A 22,567-nucleotide genomic window follows, 5' to 3' on the forward strand; every position below is an offset into this window, starting at 1 on the left:
GTATCTTATCTGAAGGTTATCTTCTTTTTTTACAGAGCTGTCAAGAATTATTCCCACAAATATTTTTTGTGAATCTAGTTTAAACATGGCAAACATTAGATTAATCTTTACTACTCTTATTTAGAGTTGCACAACTTCACTACCTTTAATACTGTCACACAGAGAAGTTCCTAATTTTAACCCGTTTGTTTTGTAAAAAAAAAAAGTTGCTCAGCAAAGCAGATCCTCCGTCTCATTTTGATGACGTTTACAACTTCAGTTTACTGAGCAACTGCTAACGTTACTGGTTTCGTAGAAGCAAATTTTTAAATCGAAAACACACACTTCTTCTCGTCAAACAGGTACGACAGCCCTCTTTATCGTTTGTATACATTATTTAGACTGATAATACTCGAAATCAATATAACAGTTTACAAAATCAATGCTGAAATAGAGTCGTGGTGACCCCATGACAGCCTAGCTTGCTACTCCACAAGCTAGCTTACTAGCCCTGGGACGGTCAGTGCTACTAGCTAACTAGCGTCAAGTAGCTAAAGCTGGTACTAAATTGCTTAACGGATGACATGACACTTTTGAAATAGGGTAATAGTGGCTAGTTGGAAATCTAGCTAAATAAATTAGCACGAGTTATTACTGTAAGGTGCTTAACGTTAACTGAACTGATGGGTAACCGTGACAACACATTGTTACTGTAAATCGCCGAGGAGGTGAGTACTGAACGAGCAACCAGTCCAGTGACCTGTAATGACAGTCAGACCATATGTTCGCTGCTCCTAGTCAAACTGTAAGCGGGTGTAGTTGTTTTATTGATTCCCATTTTTCTGAATGTCATGCCAAAAGTTTCTAACCTCGTCAGAAGCGATTTCTCATAATAAACACACCATATTTGCCTGTCATATCTGTCCTGTGTTATCTCAAGAGGGGAAACAGAATCTAACGGGCGACTAGGATTTAATTATGTCCACCCAACAATCATCATGATATGCTGTATGAAATCTTGTATGGAAACAGAAAGCAGACAAACAGTCAGTACTAGCCTAAACTTTCAAAGTCAGAGGGGGAAAGCATAATGTAAATTAATCTAGAGTGAAAACAATAGGCTCAGGCAAGAAAAGAAGGCATTTACATTCAATCCAAAGTAGACTTGGTGTGGTGAGAAGTAGAGGAAGAACTTTTAAAGAGTATGTAATAATGAGCAGATTGAAATTAGGACAAAATTATCTAAATAGTACACTTTACATTATTGGAAAACATCTGGTAGATTATTATGATCAGTGTCAATCGATATAGAAACAGTAGGGCATGTCCTTATAACATGCAGAAAATATGAGATACAGAGACAAGGAATGTTTGCAGAATTGCACAGATGAGGACTATTTTAGAGGCTGGTGTATAAAGCACACTAGAGTGTGGAGGTAGTGGAGATGGCAGAAGACGGCTGTATATTTTGATGTATTTTGATATATGATTTTTTAGGACAACATTAAATCCCGGGGTAGTAATGTGACATCAAGGATGCTGGCTGCCTTAAAACCTCAAAGAAGAAGAGGAAGATGTCCTACTGACCTTTAAGCACCTTTTCAATATATGTCCACTTTAAACAACTCCCCAACAGAAAAAGAAAAATAATTCCATGTATTATGGCACATTTTTATGTAAAGAATTACAGACAAAGTGATGTGGTGGCCTGGAGACATAAGTTCCAGTTAATTTGAATGAAGTGATGATTTAAAAAAAAAAAAAAAAAAAAAAAAAGCCAAGCTGTTAATGACTTGGTGATGAAGTTGTGCAGTTCTGCATTTTCCTGTAAGGGCGAGGTGATGATGACAATAGTGGGGGACAATGATGATGATTATATGTGTATGTGGAAATATACTGTATGTGCTCACCAATCCCTTACTTGGATATTGTCTTGTTCCATTGCCACTTAGTTGTTGTGTCCTCATTTCTCCTTAAAGCTGGGATCTTGGATGGAGTGAGTGTTGAGCCCCAGTGAGATGACTGACCAGGGCAACAACAACCAGAACATCTCCTGCAACCCCTTTGCTGCCCTCTTCAGCTCACTGGCTGATGCCAAGCAGTTTGCATCAGGCCAGAAACCAGAACAACTGTCGGCAGAACCACCATGTGAGTCATATGAGCTACTGCAATCCTCTAATAAGAAGTATAGCCAGTGCTTAAGTGGATCGGTCTCAAAGTCAAAATGAAGTTCATAACAAAATGTATATACAATACATACTGTATATAGCATAATTTCAGTGATAGAGAAGTATCAGCGTTTTTTATTTCTTGTCAGTATAGGTCATACTAACATCTGGCTTAAATGTATCCACGTGGTTTCAAACTTACCCTCTGTGTCTTGTATCACAGTGGAGGACTCAGGAGAGAGCCAGTCAGAGTCAGAAAACTCTGTGTCAGACAGCATTGATGACAATGACGACTCTGTGGCAGAGATCAGCCGCTCTTTCCGGTCCCGGCAGGAGCTGTGTGAACAGCTCAATGTCAATCACATGATCCAGCGAATATTTCTCATCACTCTGGACAACAGTAAGTAAAAGGAGAAAAATTATTGGCCTTTGATCTGTAACTTCTACCGCTTTCATACAGCGTAGCACTCAGGTCTATTAAATATGCGTTGGACCCATTAATATGAGACAGCTGTCACAACTTAAACTCTGGTTGTCACCGTTAGCAGAGCAGCATAAACCCTGGGTGTGTGATGGGGGTTGCAGAGTCAGGTCAGATAATCCATGTTGACCCTTTCACCTCATTAGCAAACCGTTTTTGCCTGAGGTCCTTGCTTCAATCTGGAAAGGACATTAGACAGACAGGTGTCTGATGCAACTGTGTTGTACCTAAATAGTAGCATAGTCTGTCTGTTGTGTTGTTCTTCGTGGTATTGTTGGATGGTGCTAGCCGTCTTGAAAGTTTCTAGTATGTACTGCAACAAATGACTCACCACTCTTTAAGACAATACAAAGACCTTGCACACTGTGAAGTCTCGCTGTGAGTTGGCTGGTTCTCTCCACCACTGACACCGCTTAAGGCTGAGTCATGGTACTCAGGAAATTCAGGCTAAAAGCCCCCCTGTTTTCACACAGAGTCCCTTAATGAATTCCTCTGCCACCTCAGTCTGAAATAGCCAGAGTAAATACATGTTTAATGCGTTTAATCCTCCAGTGTTTTATTTATTCTGATGTTGATGTTGATTCTGTTGATTTTATTTCCCAACTACAATTAATCCAGTATTCATGCTTGGCTTGGTTTACACATCATGGGTTGTTATGTGCAATATGATTTGAACAGACTTTATTTTATGGACCTTGGTTTTATTCTCACCCCTAGGTGACCCCAGTCTGAGAGGAGGTAATGGGATCCCTCCTCGTTGTGTTTACCTGGAGGAGATGGCTGCAGATCTGGATGGACAGGATTGGCTGGACATGGACAACATAGAACAGGTCAGATGTCAATAACATGTCATCAAATGCATTCTTCACATGTCTTGTTTCTCTCCTCTCAATAAACCTCTAAATGTTTGGTACAATTGGTGTCCTCCAGGCTCTGTTTAACCGTCTGCTGCTGCTAGAGCCAGGAAACCACCTCATCTACATGACGTCATGCAGCGCTGTCAACTTGTCTGCTGACCGTGATGCTGGAGAGAAGTGTGCCATCCCTTACCTTTTTGCTTGTTACCAAAGGGCCAAAGAAGAGGTACGAGTTTTTCCTGCAGGACTGTAATTGTATCCCTTTTAATGCAATTTGCTATTTTCAGAGATTGCCTGCTGTTAATAGACTATTCTCGGTAATTGGAACATAAAAATAATCCATTTTCTTCCATAATTCAGTCACTTGATTATCTGTGCACCAGGTGACGAAGGTACCAGAGAAGTTACTGTCGTTTGCTGTTCGCTGTAAGAACCTGACAGTTTCTAACACACAAACCGTTCTGCTCACCCCGGAGATCTACATCAGCCAGAATGTCTACGAACAGCTTCTGGACCTGCTGCTGGAAGCTTTCAGTGGAGCACGTAGGTTGAGGATGCCAGTTTAGGCCTGACTGTTTCCTTTTTTCGTTTATTTGTTTTCTCCCTGCCTCTCACTTTTTTTGCCCTTGTTATTTCTCTTGTTGTCTTTGATAAAGCTTTATCTTGAGTTTTCTCTTCTCAGTTTCTTACAAAGTCATGTGTTTCAGAACCAGAGGAGGTGATTGAGTTTGTGGAAGAGGTCATTGCTGGCCTACTCGCCGACCAGGAGGTGCGCACCTTCGCGGAGGTGATAGTACCAGTGTTTGATATCTTCCAGGGACGCATCAAAGACTTGGACCTGTGCCAGCCTCTCCTCTACTCCTGCCTAGATGTTCTGCTCTATTTCAGCCACAATAAAGATATTGCCAAGGTCAGGAGACACACGGGGATGTTTGCCTAAACTTACAATTGCTGTTAATTTCAGTATTCACTACTAATCAAGTGATATACAATAATCAGATATACTGTAATGGAATAACATTTCACAGTACTACCTAAACCTTTCATGTTTTTTATTTTAGTGCCCCCAACTTTACAAATCCAACTTTTTTTTTTTTTTTTTGTTTCGGCTAGGTATTGGTGGAGCACATTCAGCCCAAAGACCCAGCTAATGGTTTACAGTACCAGAAGAGCCTACTGGGGGCAGTGTTGAGTATCTCCTGCTTGTTAAAAACCCCAGGTGTGGTGGAGGGACATGGCTACTTCCTGAACCCCTCCCGCTCCAGCGCCCAGGAGACAAAGGTCCAGGAGGCCAACATCCACCAGGTAAACAGATTCTCTTTAGTTTTATGTTGCTGTTTTGTTGCCTTTTTTTTAACTGATTGTCCAACTACGCATGTCTCAGGGTTAATGATCTGTACTTCCCTTGTGTTGCAGTTTATGGGCCAGTTTCATGACAAGCTGCATCACATCTTGAAAAACCTGCTCCAGCGATCTGGTGAGACGCGCCACTTGCTGCTCTCGTGGTTGGGCAGCTGTCTGCAGGCTAACGCTGGCCGGGCCAAGATATGGGCTAATCAGATGCCAGAGATCTTCTTCCAGATGTATGCTTCAGATGCATTCTTCTTAAACTTGGGTGCAGCACTGCTGAAGCTGTGCCAGCCCTTCTGCAGGCCGCGTTCACCCAAACTGCTCACCTTCAATCCTACCTACTGCGCCCTCAAAGAGCTGAGCGAAGAAGAGAGGCGCAATCGCAATGTGCACGGAAGAGGTTAATATATGTGAAAATGAGTGTCAATAAACCTTCCCTTTTACCATTTTAAATACATTATCAGTATTAATGCAGCAGGTCTGGTATTTGTTTTGCTTTTACAAGTGGGTTTATAGCATTTTTACAGCAGTTTTTTAATAGCAGTAGGATTTGCCAAGAGTATACATTAAATTTCATGACTAAATGATCCTCTATCTCTTATACCAGGTCTTGACAAGGAAACCTGTCTGATCCCTGTGCCCCCTCAGCAGCCGGTGGAGTCTGCGCAGTCCTACAGCCTGCTGACTGAAAACCTCATACTCACACAACTCACCCTGCATCTTGGCTTCCACAGGTACACACCTTCAAACAAGCACCAACGTAACATCCATAAAGACATTAATGAGACTTTCACAGATCCCACAGAAATGCAGTGTACTGTATGTTCCTCATGTTAGCACCATATGTCAGCATTAACCATGTTGTCTTTGTTCTGTTTGTGTCCATGCATCTTTGTGCATGCATAATGTGCATATGCAGACTCCATGAGCAGATGGTGAAGATGAATCAGTCTCTCCACCGGCTCCAGGTGACATGGCAGGAGGCCCAGCGAACAGGCAACCCAATGTCAGAGCAGCTCCTGGAGCAGTTTGAGCGTCTGATGATTGTTTATCTGTCAACCAAAGCTGCCACTACGCAGCCTGCCATGCTGCAATGCTGCCTTAACCTCCAAGCTTCCACTGGTGCTCTACTGGTTCAGCTTGGTGTGGAAAACCAGGGGCCTGAACATGTAGCACTCAGTTTTCCCCTGCCCTCCCTACAGAATACTATGCTCTGCTATGTACCAGGTAGGTCAGAACTTCCACTACACTACTAATACAATGGAACAGATTGATTGTCAGACTAGAGGAGCTTTAACTCTTAATTTTCTCAGGCTTGAATTGGGTCACATTTATTAATTTTTCGTCTTGTTTTACCTCCTAAATTGGAGCATGTGAAACAGCGCCTCATAATAATTGAGACAAACATGATCTGAATGTAACAGCATTTTTCACCTGATGTCAGGACACTTTGCCAGCATGTAATTAATGACATTTCAAACCAAAATTCAGTTATTAATAAGGTTTGAGTTTATAATACGCTGCAGGGTTCAAGCTCAGTTCAAGTGAAAAACGTAAGTTCAGATACTTTTTTTTTTTTTTTTAAGCGTTTTCCACTTTATTTGATAGTTGCAGTAGAGAGAGACAGGAAAGGTAGGGGAGAGACAGGGGATGACATGCAGCAGGGGCCCCAGCTTTGATACGTGGTGCTCACTCTACCAGGTGAGCTACCTGGCCACCCCAAGTTCACATACTTTTGGACATGATATTTAAAGGGACAGTTCACCCCAAAATCAAAAATACATATTTTTCCTCATACCTGTAGTGCTATTTATCCATCTAGATTGTTTTGGTGTGAGTTGCAGAGTTTTGGAGATATTGGCTGTAGCGATGTCTGCATTTTATGAATATAATGGGACTACATGGCACTCAGCTTGTGGTGTTGAAAGCACAAAAACAATACATTTGAAAAACTCAACAGCAATGTCTGTTTCCAGAAATCATGATCTGGTTACTCAAGATAATCCACAGATTTGTTGTGAGCAGTTTCATGTAGGAACTATCGGTAGAAAGAAAATAGTTCCCACATGAAACTAAAATATGTATTTTTGATTTTGGGGTGAATTGTCCCTTTAAGGCTCTAACTTTGGGTTACATACAGCCAAAAGTGTTTTGAAATTACTGCAGCTGTGCATGCAAGGTAGTAGTGGTTAGTCACTTGTAGTACAATTATTCATTCATGCTGAACATTCCTACATATGATAGTCATTACTTAAGTGTGTCTTTTGTTTGTCAGAGTTTTTTGCAGAAAACTTGGGAGATTTTTTCATCTTCCTGCGTCGATTTGCAGATGATGTTTTGGAGACTTCTGCAGAAAGTCTGGAGCAGATTCTTAACTTCATCACTGTCTTCATGGGTAACGTAGAGAGGTACATGACTTAATCTGTCGTGTCAGTGATTGTGGTCCGTTGAAAGGTAGAAGTATGAGGCCCAATGGGGCTTGAATGGTGCAGGCATCTTGGAATTATTCACATATTGCTTAAATCCCTCCTTTCCTGTATGCACAACAGGCTGAAGAACCCTCATTTAAGAGCAAAGCTAGCAGAGGTCTTAGAGGCGGTGATGCCCCACATGGAGCCGGTGGCTCCTGGTGCTGTTCAGCCAATCGTGTTCCAGCGAGAGAGAGTCTTCTGCTCCTACAGACATGCACCTCAGCTGGCCGAGGCCCTCATCACTGTGTTTGTAGACATTGAATTCACAGGTGAAGCAGTTGAAGCAGCTTTGAACTCGTTGTTCAACTTGTTGAACACTTGTTTTTTAACAGTACTGCTGACTTTGAATAAAGCCATATTTACATCCATAGATTGCTTGGACAGGTGTTGTCACAAGTATTATCACTTACAAATAATCTCATTAAAACGTCATGTAACACACAATAAGAAAAAAAAAGAAAAACAGACTCTTGGGATCATTATGGGTTTTTTTCTAGTCAGGGGGATGGTGTGTAAACACCATCCCCCTGAGGAATTCTTTTGGTGTTCCTCTTTTTTTCTAGGTGACCCTCATCAGTTTGAACAGAAATTCAACTACAGAAGACCCATGTATCCCATCCTCAAGTACATGTGGGGCAAAGAGAACTATAGAGAGAGTATTAAGGTAATAAGAAACTTTTGTCTTTGAGATTCTTCATCCAAGTAAACTCAGAGATCGTGGTATGATTTTGCCTTCCAAAACAAGCTCACGGGTTTAATATTTTTTCTGTCTGAGTTTGGTGTGTTCTTTATGTGGTTGTTGTTGACTGTTTGTGTGCCTCTGATAATCCAATCTGAAATCTAATCCTGTCCCAGTAGCTAGAAGCAAACTCCCTATATCCCTTTCTTTAAGAATATTCTCACCTAAAAATTGACACTGAAGGTATAATAATAAGTCTATAAATGTGTGTCCAGATGACGTACTGTAGAACTACTGCATAACAATGTTGGTATTAGATGTACACTGGCAGGATGGAAGTATAGTAAAAATAAATATGGTGTTAATATTTTGTGGTGGGTGTACATAAAAATCTTTATTGGCTATGTGGTGTATTATGGAGTTTATGATCGAGCAACTTCATCAATAGCAGACATTGATTTTTGGTGACAAGAGCAGCAGATAAACTCCTCCAGAAGGCCTCCATTTTTCCTCACTCTCTCACCACATCTCATTCAAATGGTTTTCCGGTATGAGAGGAGTAGCAGTGAGGAAAGGTGGAGGAAAAGAGGAGGAAAGAAAATACCCTGGGGTGTAGCCCTGCAATTGACTGGTAAACTGTCTAGGATGTTTCATTATATTTCACTCAATGCATGCTGGGATAGGCTTTGGCCTCTTGTGACTCTCAATAGCCATACGTGTAAAGGCAATGAAGGATTGAATGGGGGCAAAAACAGGCATGCGTGGTTTACTTCCAGGTGATTATATATAATGGGAGACTGTAGTTTATTAATCAGATTGATCCCAATGTGCTCTTCATTTAGTTTGACATCTCTTGTTTCAGCATTTGGCGCACTATGCATCTGAGAAGCTGGAGGCCATGAACCCCCCTCTGTTCCTCAGGTTCCTCAACTTACTGATGAACGATGCCATCTTCCTACTGGATGAGGCCATTCAGGTAAGACTGAGTTCACCATCATCCATACATGCAAAACTTTACACCAATTTTGGCAAATAAGCTTTTCCATCACAGTACTATTATGTAGTATATAGAGTAAACTACCATTATGTTTTCACTTTTGTTTGTTTGGTGTTTATTTAATTTGTTGTGGTGCTCACTTCACATGTAATTGGTGGTAACGGTTAGCTTTGCATAAGCACAAATCACAAAATACTGGACACAAGGAAGACATCCGGCCGAGATTTAGTCAACTATGGGGATGTAAACTTGTGTGCCAAAAATAAATAAATAAATTTAAATCCTCATAACTGATAACTCATTTATTATTTTAGCTGTGTTTTTATCTTAGTCAGTTTTTTTTTATTAGCTCAACAAAAGAATAAGACTGAGACTCTGTCTTCTTGTATTGTAGTACCTGAGTAAAATCAAGGTTCTGCAGCTGGAGCGGGATCGAGGCGAGTGGGAAGGCTTGGCCCCCGATGCCCGAAGAGAGAAGGAGTCAAGCCTGCAGATGTTTGGACAGCTGGGACGCTTCCACAACATCATGTCTAATGAGACCATCGGCACACTGGCCTTCCTCACCTCAGGTCAGGCAGAAAAGATTTGACTCTTCATATTGATTCATCCATTTAAAGTTTGTTTTCATCCGTCCCGTGGTTTTTCTTTTATAATTTTCCTCATTTTCCAGAGATCAAGGGGATCTTTGTGCACCCCTTCCTGGCTGAGAGGATCATCTCCATGCTGAACTACTTCCTGCAGCACCTAGTGGGTCCTAAGATGGGTGCCCTTAAAGTCAAGGACTTCAGTGAGTTTGACTTCAAGCCCCAGCAGCTTGTTTCTGACATCTGCACCATCTACCTGAATTTGGGGTATGTTGTGAACACTCCTCTTTGTAGAATAGTGAACAATAGAGAAGAAACTGTAAAAAAGCATTTAGCTGTCTCCTTTTATATTTTCTTCCTTGTGTAATTTGTATAGTCTCATTCTTTTATTGGTGCCACATCATCTGGAGAAGAAATACAGTAGCACATTGCTGAGTACAATCACTATTGTGGTTTCCAATTTTTAAAACCTTTTTTTGTTTCTGTCTTTTGCAGTGATGAGGAGAATTTCTGTGTTACAGTCCCAAAGGATGGACGATCGTACTCTCCTACCCTCTTCTCCCAAACAGTTAGGGTACTGAAGAAAATAAACAAGCCTGGGGACATGATTGTGGCTTTTGGACTCCTTGCTGACAAAATAAAGGTATCATTTGACTTGTAAACGGTTTTGCCAGAGCTAACACTAGAATAAATCTTTGTTTTATGAATCTATGCCGTGGTCGCTGGGGTGAATACAGATGGAAACACTCAAAAAGTTTGTTGTCCATTGTGCCTCTGTTTTAGTCCCATGCAGACAGACAACAGCAGGAAGAGGAGACATATTCAGATGCCCCAGATGAGTTCTTGGATCCCATCATGTCCACTCTGATGCTGGATCCTGTCCTTCTCCCTTCCTCCAATGTCACAGTTGACCGCTCAACTATAGCAAGGCATCTCCTCAGGTTAGTTACTGAGCACCGAAAGTCTCTCGAGATGATTGTCATTATTTGTCTTTTCTGTAAGCAGAGAAAATGGAATATCTGTGTCTTTATTGTAATCTATCATAATCTGATTAATTGCTATTACTGTATAGTCAAATAAGTAACCATTTATTACTTATGTCCTCCTTGCAGTGACCAGACAGACCCTTTCAACCGCAGTCCTCTAACCATGGACCAGATCAGGCCAAATGAGGAACTCAAACAGCAGATCTTACAGTGGCTGGATAAGCATAAGCAGGAGAGTCTGCAGCTGGGACCCAGTGGCTAGCCGTGATCCCTCGCTGTGATATACATCCTTGTTTTCTCTCCTGGCTCACATCTCGCGTGCTCCTCTGCTTCTGGCTAATCCATGGTGTGCTTGCCTCTGTGGATTTCCTCTGACTCCTCTGGTCCGACTAACATTGCATAAGCCTTTTCACGCAGCCTTCATGCTCAGTGGATTCTCTCTGTGACAAGAGTGTAGGCAAACTGTAGCCCATCGGCTGGTGACAACTTCAAAATCCATGCACAGTAGTTGTTCGACTCCCACGATGCCCTATGGTAACAATAGTAGGGTGATTCAACCTCTGGTTCCTCTCTCCCTAAATACTGTGTATTAATTAGTTATTATTGCAATCAGAACTGTGGCCAGATGTATCAGTTTCAACAGGACTTGTTGAATGTACTGTATGAACTCCTGACTGACCAGCTGGCTCTAACCAGATTTTATACTGCAAGGTAAGTATTTTTGGGAACTCTTAAGGCAGAACATGGGTGGAATCGTTTATGATTTGACTTTGATTTCTCCTTCATGAAGAATACATTATGCTCTGCCTTTTAAAGATCTTGAACACCCTGTATTTTAGCACTTTTGGTTAAATCTCAAGCAGCATTGTAAATAAAATGAGCAATTAAAAGTTGGGCATAGGTTAAACTGAATTTAATTGTGTGTGACTTTTATTTTAGTGGAAATAATCTAGTTTTACTTGGAGATGTTTAGAATCTTGTTTACTATAATAAGACACCTCTAGCACAAAACCATGCTGTGAAATCTGTATTTGAACACATATAGATAAATCTTCAAGTGCACCTGCCTTTAATCAAGCACTAATTAAAGACCTTGTTAGGATCTGAGAGCTTGCTAATTAATAGGTTGTTAGATATAAGGATTTAAACTGTGTTTCAGTTACTATACAATAATTACACTAATTTGAAGCACATTTGTTGGGTGTAGTACACACGCACAAAAAAATAAAATGAAGTCTACCTGCAAATGCCAGAATACATACTAAAATAGCTTTATGGTTGAGCGCAGCATTGATAGATACTTGTTGTTATGGCAATGCAGAGTGGAAAGTGGAGAGGAGCTGCTCACTGTGGTTACCAATTAATACTAATTGACAGTGGTGTGAAGGCTCCAGGGGCATCTAGAAAAAAAAAATAGAGCTACAGAAGACACAATACAACGGTTTTCACCCGCTGAGTAGTATTCCTCATGTCAAGTAAATTGATCCTTGTGTAAAATCAGTGAAGTGCTCCTTTAAGACACTCAGCAGTGATCAAGAGCACCAAACGACTGCTCCTGACACAAAAAGGCAAGAAGATACTATTAAAACGCCGCTTTTGATTTTGCAAACTGGAAAAACACGGTGGCTGTTCTGGTATTGTCATCACATTTTCCTAAACTATCCACCAAAGTCAGACTGAATAAATCTGAGTTAAAGAATAAGCCATGCAGTTGCAGAACCATGCTTCATAATAAATCTACAGTGCCTAGTTTTGATAAAAGTTTGTGATTTTGCAAAATGTATTCTGGCTTGGTTATTTCCGATAAGAAATATAAAAATTCACAATATTATCTCTATTTATATCAACTTCTCATATGATCTCATTTTAAGGACTTTACAATGATAATATTTCTGAGATTGAACCACAAAAATGCCAAAATATAGGGTGTTCAATCATTTTTGAGCAGCCGTGTATATAATAGTCATTGTCATCCTTTGCATTAACATCCACCAGAATAACTGATGTATCCTGATCTAGCATTTTGAACAGATTTTTTGTCGTGTGCAAGCATAGTGAATTAACATGTAGGCAAACAGTTGATCAATAGAATCGGTGCCTAAAACCAAGAGCCTTGCAGTAAATGTCAGCGAATGAGGATCCGACTCGTTTCATACTCTTAGGAGACATAATTATGAGTTTGTTTCTTTAGGGCATATAGGAAGCTGTGGGTAGAATATAAAAGAAAGAAAGATCAGAAAAAGATGACCCGTTTTTTGAGGAGCTTTTTGAATTATTTTAATTCAAAATCATGTGTGGTTGTATAAAATGGCAAAATGTGAGAGAAAGATTATGTATTTGTTGGCATGCCCTCATACTGTATGTTGAATATCTACCACCTGAATGATTACATGGGTTAAATTATAATGCAATATTTTTGTTTTAATTGTGATTATAAAATGTTTATTTTGGATGTACAGTATGATTAAGAAATAAAACTAATGTGTGTTATATAAGACATTGTTATGTTCTCTTTCAGAAATATGACAGATTTCAGTCCATTGTAATATACTTGTTATCAGAGCAGTACATAATATCAGTCATGAAATGGATAAACAGAAAAAGAGGACCTCAAAAGACAAGTTTAAATGTAAATGTAGATTATTTATCAGTAACTGATATTTGTGAAAGCCACATATTCTTTGAGAACAAGGTTGAGGTAAATATTATGAATTTGAGAATATTTTACTCTTAATATCAGCTGTGTCTCTGGTGTCTTTGTGTAGCACAGTTCAGTCTCAGTTTTGAGGATTTTTAACTATATTATGTCTCCAAGTCACTTCCAAACAATTTGTATAGCAGTGATGTCTACATGTCAGGCAATTCTTCAGATCCAGAGCCTCCCATGTACTGTACGTACTAACAATTCTCACATGGCTTTAAGAGCTCAAGCACATTTGCTTTGGGCCATGTAAGCTTCTTGTGCATGGAGCTGCTGCTGGTTGTAACTTGCACATCTAGTTAACATCGTAAACTTAAACGTTTATTTTAACAATTATCTGTTTTTGTTAATGAGTATCGACACCCTCTCAGGTTATAGGAGCTACACATATGTTATTGGATTGTGTAGTCTTCATTGTTACTTGGACAGCGACTAAAAGTAGCAGTTCTTATATCTATATATAGATATATATATATATCTATATATAGATATATATATATATATATATATATATATATCTATATATAGATATATCTATAAAGATCTAGATATATATAGATATATCTATATATATAAGAACTGCTACTTTTAGTCACTGTCCAAGTAGCGATGAAGACTACACAATATATATATATATATGATATTACCTGATTAAATAAAAGTTGTATATATAATTGAGGGAATATCTTGTCGAGTCCACAGACTTGGCAAGGAGCACTGAAGCTGTTCTGGAGGCTCGTGGTGGCCTCACTCCATACTTAGACACTCCATGTTGGGTTTTCCTTTAATTTGTCACCCATCTGTATATATAATACTATTTATTTAAGTTGTCCTGAATATGATCATGACTTTCAGTACATATAATTCATCTTTACTTTAAATGTACCCTTTGCATATACTTGGTGGTACTTCAACACATTTCTTTAAGTCTCTTTGTACTTGGTTCCATTTCTTTTTATACAGTGTCCATTGTGTACCAGCATCTCAAAGGGGAAAACTATGATCTCAGATTCTCTAAAATAAAAAACAAAAACAAACAAACAAAGCAATCTGAATTCATCTTTTTTTTCCACACAAATGTATTTGATTTCAGTACATATATAATGTTGTCATTGCATTGGTTAGTATTCAACTCTGTGAGGGACCCAAACTGAGTTTGTTTGGTTTGGGTTTAAGAACAGAAAATAGTTTCTAGTAGATAAACATTGACAAAACTGATTGATATTGACAAAACTGCAAAGGATCTGATCAAACTGTGCCTGTTGTGTCTCTGTTGTAATAGAAGTATATTATTTTCTCTGTGGCTGGTGTGTTATTTACAAACTATGATTCTGTGTTAGGTTTAATATTTAAGTCGTAAGTCGTTAAAATATCTTATTTTACAGTATAAAAAGTTAGGTAGCTACCTTGGCCACATCAGTGCACCTCTAACATTTTGCCCCAAGTTTGATCTAATTTCCCCCTTAAAAAAAAACGAAATGAAAATGTAATTTCATTGTGTTTCTGAATAAATTTTCATTACAGCTAAATGATTTGCCAAACATTAAGTATGTCTTTTTTTATATATATAATTCTGTTACTTACTTAATCACAGCATGCGAAGTAACTACACATGATGCTTCTCTTTCAAGGAGCCATTAGAACAACTGTGTGCATCCTCCCTACACAAGGAGATGGATGAAGGGCCGTCTCACATTTCGCATTTAAAAAAAGACAATTTTTCTTGTAAAAAGTGGTTAGTATAGGTGGTGTTGTTGGGAGTGAGGCAGCAGAGCAATATTCTTTTCTGAGGTGCAGAATTCATTGCTAAGCCCCTGCACTGATACATAAATACATGCAACTTTTACTATTACTTTTTCAGTCGCAGTTTGTCTTGCGTTATCTTGGAGTTTGGCTGTAGCTTATAAAACGTGTCTCACTTTGTTTAAGAAACCGCACACTGCAAGCCAACGGTCTCGTCCTTCCTTGTGATTCAAGTGCGAAGCTCCTTTCCCGGGCAAAGCCCCTGAACCTGATTTGGATTAAGCCATGCAGAGTCTGAATAGGGTCGCTGAGAAAATGCATTGTCGGGGTTTCTCCAGTTCCGCCCCGCAACATGCATAACGATGTGTCGGCCAGTGAGAGCGGAGCGCTGTGGTAGAGGTTGTTTATGTGGAGTGCTGGGTTAGGGTTCCGCCCACCGAGGTATCTCTGATCGCAGGGCAGACAGGCAGAGAGTGTAAAATGGCGCACAGCTGTCGGTGGCGGTTCCCCGCTCGGCCCGGAGGGAGCAGCAACTCCGGTACCGGGAGGAGAGCGGGCCGAATCAGGGTTACTGCCTCTCTGCGGAGTGTCTCGGGAGCCCACCCCAATGCTGCTGGGCTCGGACCCGGGTTTGATGCTGCACTACAGGTCTCTTCGGTTATCGGGAACAACCTGCAGAAATTTCGGGATGTTTTGGGGGAATCGAGTGACTCGAGCAGCGGGGAGGTAAGCACAGGACAGGACAGGACAGGAGCAGCCCGATGGTTACCCGGGAGCATCGGTTAGACAGCTGCAGGGCACGGCTGACGTTTCTTACGTCTCAGATGAAGAGCTAACGGTTACTCTCTGCCCAAACGTTGACCATCTTTCCCTCTCCCTAACGTTAAGTGTGGCTGTGAGCAAACTTGTCATTTCCAGGATGCTCAGTTAACTTTGAGTTGGTTGCGTGGCCTTAAACTCTACAGTAACGCGTTATAACGTTAACTTTAGTTAGAAACAACACAAACACCAAACGGTTATCAGATTTATGGTCTCAACAGTCCTACTGGAAAGAAAGTTTTCTTCACCTCAGTGGCGTGTGAGGACAGGCTACATCCACACAGTTTGGATGAACTGGTGCTAACGTTAGTCTGCTAGCCCCATCAAAACACTGGAGAGACCCTGGGGCTATCTTGTTAATCACAACATACAATACAGTTAACATAGAGCACATATACTGGCACATTTGGTGACTAACGTACACTGTGTAACTAAGTAAGCAGTTACAACTGGTTTACTAGTTAGCTACTTGACATTAGCTTGATGTGAAGCCTTCAAGGCTGGACATGTTGCCTTCAAATTCATGTACATCAACACAGTAAGAAGTTTTAGCATTAATATTAATTCCCTACAGTAAAATAGTATTTACGCATATGTGTTTATCATAACGACGTTTCCTCGTGGTGTAATAGCATGGGACCTTCAAGCTAGCGTGTAATATGTTTGAAAACAAGACATGTCAACTTGAAGGAGGCGAGAGTACACAATTGCGGTTTGTAACTAGCTAACGTGAACTTAGCGTCTGTCTGCAACGTCTCCGAGAAAGGGATGTTCATTATTCACTTCACCTTCGTCCAGATTTTTATTAGATAATCTTTGCCAGCTAGTTACCGTAGTATTTACAACCTGAGCTCAATGGCTGGCTGCTCGCAGTGAGGTGTCAACCTTCCAGCGAGGCTTGGCTAACATAGCAGATTGGTTAGCTCGCAGGTTAGCTGTCTACATCTCACAGCTAAAACTACACCTTCATTCCCCGCTCGTAAGCGATGTTAAAGTTGCAGGTTTGCTCGGGAGGTTGCTGTGTTTACCTCCGGCCAGCATATCGCTATGTAGCGGGTCAAAGCATCGTAGCTAAAGTTGGTGGAGCTCATATACAAAACTAAATAATTTCCATTGCTGTTTAGTGTTAAGCTAGGACAGCTACCATGCTACGCACTACGCCACGCTAGCCATCGGGGCTATTGCTGATGCATAGGAAAATGGGAGGTGGACATGTTTTCCCCTTCTCTACAGAGCCAGCACGCAGCTAGTACCAAAATAATATCGGGTTTATAAAGCTTGGAGATGACGTCTGATGCACAGCCACATACTCAAAATCACTCTCTTTAGTGTAGAAGTGCTATTAAGAGTATATCGACAGGGTTTGGAGTCTGAATTCGCTTCGTTTTTATCAGAGAAATGAGACCTGCTAGTGACAGTGCGCATGCAGGGCTGGCTACAATAACAACGAGCCCCTTCTTGACGGACCGTGTGATGTGGGGGTGTGTTCGCCTTAGCGAACTACCATCTTCCTTCTACATGATGAGCAGCATGCGTTCATTGCAGTGGGAGTACACTGTGTGGGGATGTTTACCACTCAGCTCCAGTGCTCCTAGTCTGAGCACAGACGGAGTGCTTATTTGGTTGACAGCAGCATTTGCATGCATGCTAGTTAGGCATTTAGCTATCTTTTTTTGTTGTTTTTTTAAATTCTGAACTTATGCTTGAATTTGAACGTACATTTTGAGTCATGTTTTGGAGATTATAATAGCTCCTATAATAGTGTAGCAGTCAGACTTTGTAGAATATGAAACAATATTTCCTGATTTATTTTTAACATCTAAGTTTCATGATATTCTGAAGAAACATTCATTTTATTTAAAATATCATTTGTGAGCAAATTGCTTCTGAAGTAACTAGGAGTCCCTCTGACCCTTTGCTCCTAAAGTAAAGACAATAATTGAGAGTATAGCAGTATTTTGGATGTGTGGAGACAGACTGGAACTTGAATTACATGGAAGGTGCAGACACAGCATGGTGTGTTCATCGATTTTGAAGTACATTTGTATTTTCAATCAATGATTTATGGTGTTCTGGAGAAACACACATTTTACTTGAAATATCAGTTTTGTGTTCAGATTGATTTGTAAGCTTTGTGAGGCCCTCCCACCCCTGCTTTGAAAGGCTGACAATGGATGAGATGGGATGTGTGGAAACAGATTGGACCTTTAAATCCCCAGGGAACCTGAAGCCTATGGAAGTTGCGGACATAGCATGGTGATTTCATTGAGAGGCAGTGTTGTGCCTGTCTGGCCAGACCAGGGCAGGATTGTTCAGGCTCACTGCAGCCTGCTGAGCTCACAGGGCGACCCTGAACAGAGCGCCAGCCGGACACTTGGCCACCCCTCCTTCCTCCATCCAGGCAGAAAGACCCAAATCCACTTCAGACACACACAACCCCATCTGAGAGGCAGAGCAACTTTTCTTCTGACAGCTGCCACTTTGGAATGGATTACTAAGCCTATTGGGGTTGCTCAAAAGGGTGCTTGTTGGCTGTTGCTGTCCAAATGAAGGCATTTGTTAGCTATTGTGTGTGTGTGTAGGGAATTCATTTTCTTGATCCGGCCAAATTGCTGTTGCTTGTTTTGGTGCTGAGTTCAGTCCATGTTGAATTTTTTATAAATGTGTGACCTCATCACCCCCACCACCACAACCTCAACCCCAACCTCACTGTTCACCTGATCAGACTCCTTTATTGTTCTTGGTCCATTATATCTTGCCTTCTGCTGCATCCATCCCACTCACATGTTATTACCAATGTTTAATCAGTCATACAAAAGTGCAGCTGAATAGATGTATCAACCCAAATGTCTCTGCCTCACTGGTTTGAGAGAAATAGTGTGTTTGAGCGGAAGGGGCTTCAGTCCAGCAGGTGTTTGGCCTATTTAAATTTGAAGACCCCCCCATCCTTTTCCCCCCACCCGCTTACCCATCCCCGAGACAGCGTGTGGATTGGAGCAGGAAGCTTTGTGTCTGCTTTTATTCTAGCTCTCACAAAGTGCGGGCGGCTGAAAGAGCACAGGCAGGGATATCAAAGGGTGCGGGGCGACCCCCCTTCTCCCAACGGGACAACGCTGGGAGGAGAATTAGTCACAGACCCTCCCATCCATGGCTTTATTCTGCTACAGCAGAATGCTTTCGGAGTTGCCTGACTGGGAGAAAGGCGGCAATTGTGTCGTCTTTCTTACTCTTTGTGTGTGTGTGTGTGTGTGTGTGTGTGTGTGTGTGTGGGTAGGGGTAGGGTGTCCCTCAGACTTTATGTCCCTTATTGCACTCAGGAGTAGGCGTGTCTTCTTTGTCTTTATTTTGATTAGAACTTCAATTCACGCTGCCTGCTTGGGTGGCTATGAGGGGGTGTGTGTCTGTGGGTGCCTGCCAGCCTGTGTGAGTGTTAGTGTGTGTGTGTGAGAGCGAGAGAGACACCATGCACACGTGCCAATCAGTCTGTTTGTCTTTGTCCATTGACTGTCTTTCGTCTCCTTACGTGCGAGGTGTTGGAAGAGGAGGCATCATGCCTTAGAAAGCGTTTGTTTTGGTCTGTGTGTTGTCGAGCAAATGTGAAACAGTTGCACTTAGTGTTGGGACACTTGAAAAAACAAATGTTCACCTTTTGCTTGGGGCTACCAGGGGTCACAAAGCAGTACCACTGTGTAATTCACTCTGGTGGAGGAAACAAGATGTTCTAATCTGTGACTAAGACCAGACCTTAACCTTTAATGTCCTTTTGATATTATTCATATTTGCTGCTTTCTACAGTAATAGTATTTGTTGAAGCAATTCTTGGAATTCCTCTGTGGCCTTTTTGAGGAGATGTGTCATCAGAGGGGCCATATAGGATAGGAGTATGAGCTCATCAGCAATTTACATTCCAGGAAAGGATGAGGCATCGTGTGGGCAAAGCTTCCTGGAATGTGTCAAGAAAATGTTGTTTTCAGACTAGTAGGGAGGGATGACTTCTTAAGAGGTGTTTTCTAGCATCAAACTGACTGACGGTGTCCTTACCTGAAAACTTACACATCTATTTGACATCCTTCCCCTCAGTCTGACTCACATTCCTTTCCTCCTCGTTACTCACTGATGTTTTCCTGTCTTAAAGTGGGTAACTCTTATTTATTTTTGTAGTACTTTGATGTCAGATGTGATCACATATGTTGCATCTATTTGCCAGGTCACAGTGTTTTGCCAGGTCTAATACTTGCATTTGTTATCAAGGGGTGCTTGTGATGTTGATGATCTATGAATTTAAGGTTATTTAGATTTTGCACTCATTGTATCTTGCAGTTAATAAGGGTGCAATATATAGGGGGGTGGGGCAGTTTGGGTGTGGGTGAGGCATGTGTAGCATAACTGCAGTGTCTGGGGTGTCAAATTAGCTAAAAACATTTGGCACATTACCTTGTGTCTTTCCCAGTCTTAATTGTCTGCCCTAACAAAGACTAAAATGTGAACAATTTTGGGACAGAATTATTATTATTATTATTATTATTATTATTATGCTTTCTTTGTCCGTTGCCTTTAGATGTCTTCAAACTGCTAAATTGTTCCTTTGCTTTCTCCGACCATGAACATGAGGAGTTTGAACTATGTGCATAATTATGTACATAGTTGTCAAATCAATACCTGAAAAATTATCAGTTGGTTAAATGATATGAGTATGTAGTTCACTGTATTAAAATACATCAATGCGGTACCACTTGCAGCACGCAGTTGGTGATATGGTACCAAATTCAGTTTAACGTGCAATCTGTCTGAAGTAATACATTTTTGGTGTTACTGAGTTTTATAGAAGTTAGAGTACAACATAATTTTAGTAACATTCTAGCAACTGTGACTGAGTTTGCTGATAATGTCTGCACAAGTAGTGGTTAGTCTTTTCTATAAGATCTTAATGGCAGTGATCGTTTTGCTTGCTACAAAATATGGTAACTGTTTTATGCGTGTTGTGTATTGTCAAATTGCTCTGTGAAAGGACCATACAATGTTTGTGTGTTTTAACCCATTTACTACAGTTCAGGTATACTTAATATTGTTTTATTATTTTATTTTTAGGGTCATTGCGTGTTTTAAAGTTAAAACCTTATTAGGCTTTTAATGTGAAACCACCTTGGGAAGTGTTGACAATGCCAATGTGATTAGCAAATGTTACCAACATTTTAAATGTTTAAATAGTAACAGATATAGACATTTTGGCACATTTTTTCAGAAAACCGGTTTGAAACATTGCAGTGATAAAATAGATTTTATTGCCCATCTTACATAGCACAATAAATGGAAAGTAGATTAAAAAAACAATGACAACTGACATTATTACATCTTATGTAATGGCAAAAGTGTTGAGGTTCAATACCATGGTGGTTTTGCAGTTGAAAACTTGGACTATAATGGATCAGAACCTGAATACCTATGTCTTAATCACAATTAAAGCACAGTTAAGTTTAGGCAACTAAAATCCCTAAGTTAAGTTTAAGAAAAGTTTGTGGTTAGTTAGATTTTACAAATCTTAGCAGCACTAGCTTCTACTTTGAGACCGGAGGTGAACCTAGGTTAGGTAATTGTAACAATTACTTCCTCGGCTTCTCGCACACACACAGGCTTGGAAATGATTGCTAACCCTTTTTAACTTATAACTAAGACAAAGGAAACAACAAATAAATTCTGTTGAAGCGGCAGAGGTACTCTACTCAGATCAGAAATGTGTTACTATGTTGATACCGTGAACCTGGGATGCATACAATGAAATTACCTAGTTTTTGTATATCTGAATACTGAGAGACATTGACATGTATGGAAGAGGAAATCTAAGTTTTAGATAACTGTGGAGCTAGGTCTTGTTGCCGGTGATTGTAAATAGCTATTGCAAATTAATTGCAAATCAAGATAATTAATAGGGGACGTGGTCGACTGATCACGATAAGCGTTTTTTTTTTGTTTTGTGAACTTGTTCTCTTATCCGCTTCCGTTAATTTAGTCTGTAATTTATGGGCTTTTTTACAGCTTTTATGAGCACCTGCAGGCCAGAGCTGTGTGCACAAACTCTCACTAATGAGGACTAATTTAGGTGGTTCGAAATCATCTTAATTATCTTAATCTTAATTAATCTTAATCTGGGATTCCATGATGGAGTAACTAATTCAGAATTAAGATGTGTTTCAGAAAGCCACTTGTTAAGCAAGGAATAACTTGTCTAGACTAAAGCCTGGTTTATACTCTGCCTGAGAAACTGGTCCCTAATCTGCAGTCCATGGTCTATAATCAGTTTGATTTCTCTTAAATGCTGTCTTGAAAGGCAGGAAAAGTCCCATCAGCTTTCTCAGTGCGCAATAGTGTTGTCAAAATGATAGACATATACCTCAAACCAAATTCACATCCGTCACATAACTTTCAGGGACAGTCCCTTGCACCTCCTGAAAATGATAATGTTGCTTCCACAATGAATCAGATCAGTCTCCCTTTATCTGTCTTTTAGTGTTTTGTATCAAGAAATTTATGCATTGTTCAGTTGGATGAGACCGGGACCGGAACAGACCAGGTTTTCATGGTGAGAGTGACAGCAAAAGCCAGCGAAGATGAAGAAGAACTTAAACAGTTGTGTTCAAAAACATTCTTGTACACTTCTCGGCTGAAGAGATGAAATGGAAAGGAGAAAAGAGAAACTCAGGTCTTTTCCAGTAACCTTTTTATCCCCTGCATGCTGCAAGGCATGATAGTACATG

At 40.5% G+C, this 22,567-nt stretch overlaps 2 protein-coding genes across 3 annotated transcripts in view; both read left to right on the forward strand.

The window, feature by feature from the left end:
- Positions 1-194: 194 nt before the first annotated feature.
- On the forward strand, positions 195-11,464 carry ube4a (ubiquitination factor E4A (UFD2 homolog, yeast)). Of its 2 annotated transcripts, XM_044202840.1 has the most exons (20): positions 195-341; positions 1,959-2,127; positions 2,371-2,547; positions 3,346-3,458; positions 3,559-3,711; positions 3,869-4,028; positions 4,193-4,395; positions 4,599-4,790; positions 4,902-5,235; positions 5,443-5,569; positions 5,755-6,062; positions 7,111-7,243; positions 7,385-7,575; positions 7,870-7,970; positions 8,848-8,961; positions 9,377-9,551; positions 9,653-9,833; positions 10,062-10,209; positions 10,350-10,507; positions 10,679-11,464. In XM_044202840.1, exons 2-20 carry the CDS (start codon positions 1,998-2,000, stop codon positions 10,812-10,814), a joined length of 3,234 nt encoding a protein of 1,077 aa, XP_044058775.1. In that variant the 5' UTR covers positions 195-341; positions 1,959-1,997; the 3' UTR covers positions 10,815-11,464. The 2 variants fall into 2 exon arrangements, with proteins under 2 accessions (XP_044058775.1, XP_044058774.1); XM_044202839.1 differs by having other exon boundaries at positions 7,385-7,970.
- A 3,891-nt stretch (positions 11,465-15,355) lies between these two features.
- The window catches only part of kmt2a (lysine (K)-specific methyltransferase 2A), a 40,191-nt gene continuing 32,979 nt past the window's right edge, over positions 15,356-22,567 (forward strand). The window contains 1 exon segment of the mRNA XM_044201491.1: positions 15,356-15,722. Coding sequence (XP_044057426.1) covers positions 15,477-15,722 — 246 coding nt within the window. The 5' untranslated portion in view covers positions 15,356-15,476.

The sequence above is a fragment of the Siniperca chuatsi genome, linkage group LG7 (assembly GCF_020085105.1).
Source record: "Siniperca chuatsi isolate FFG_IHB_CAS linkage group LG7, ASM2008510v1, whole genome shotgun sequence".
Taxonomy (NCBI): domain Eukaryota; kingdom Metazoa; phylum Chordata; class Actinopteri; order Centrarchiformes; family Sinipercidae; genus Siniperca; species Siniperca chuatsi.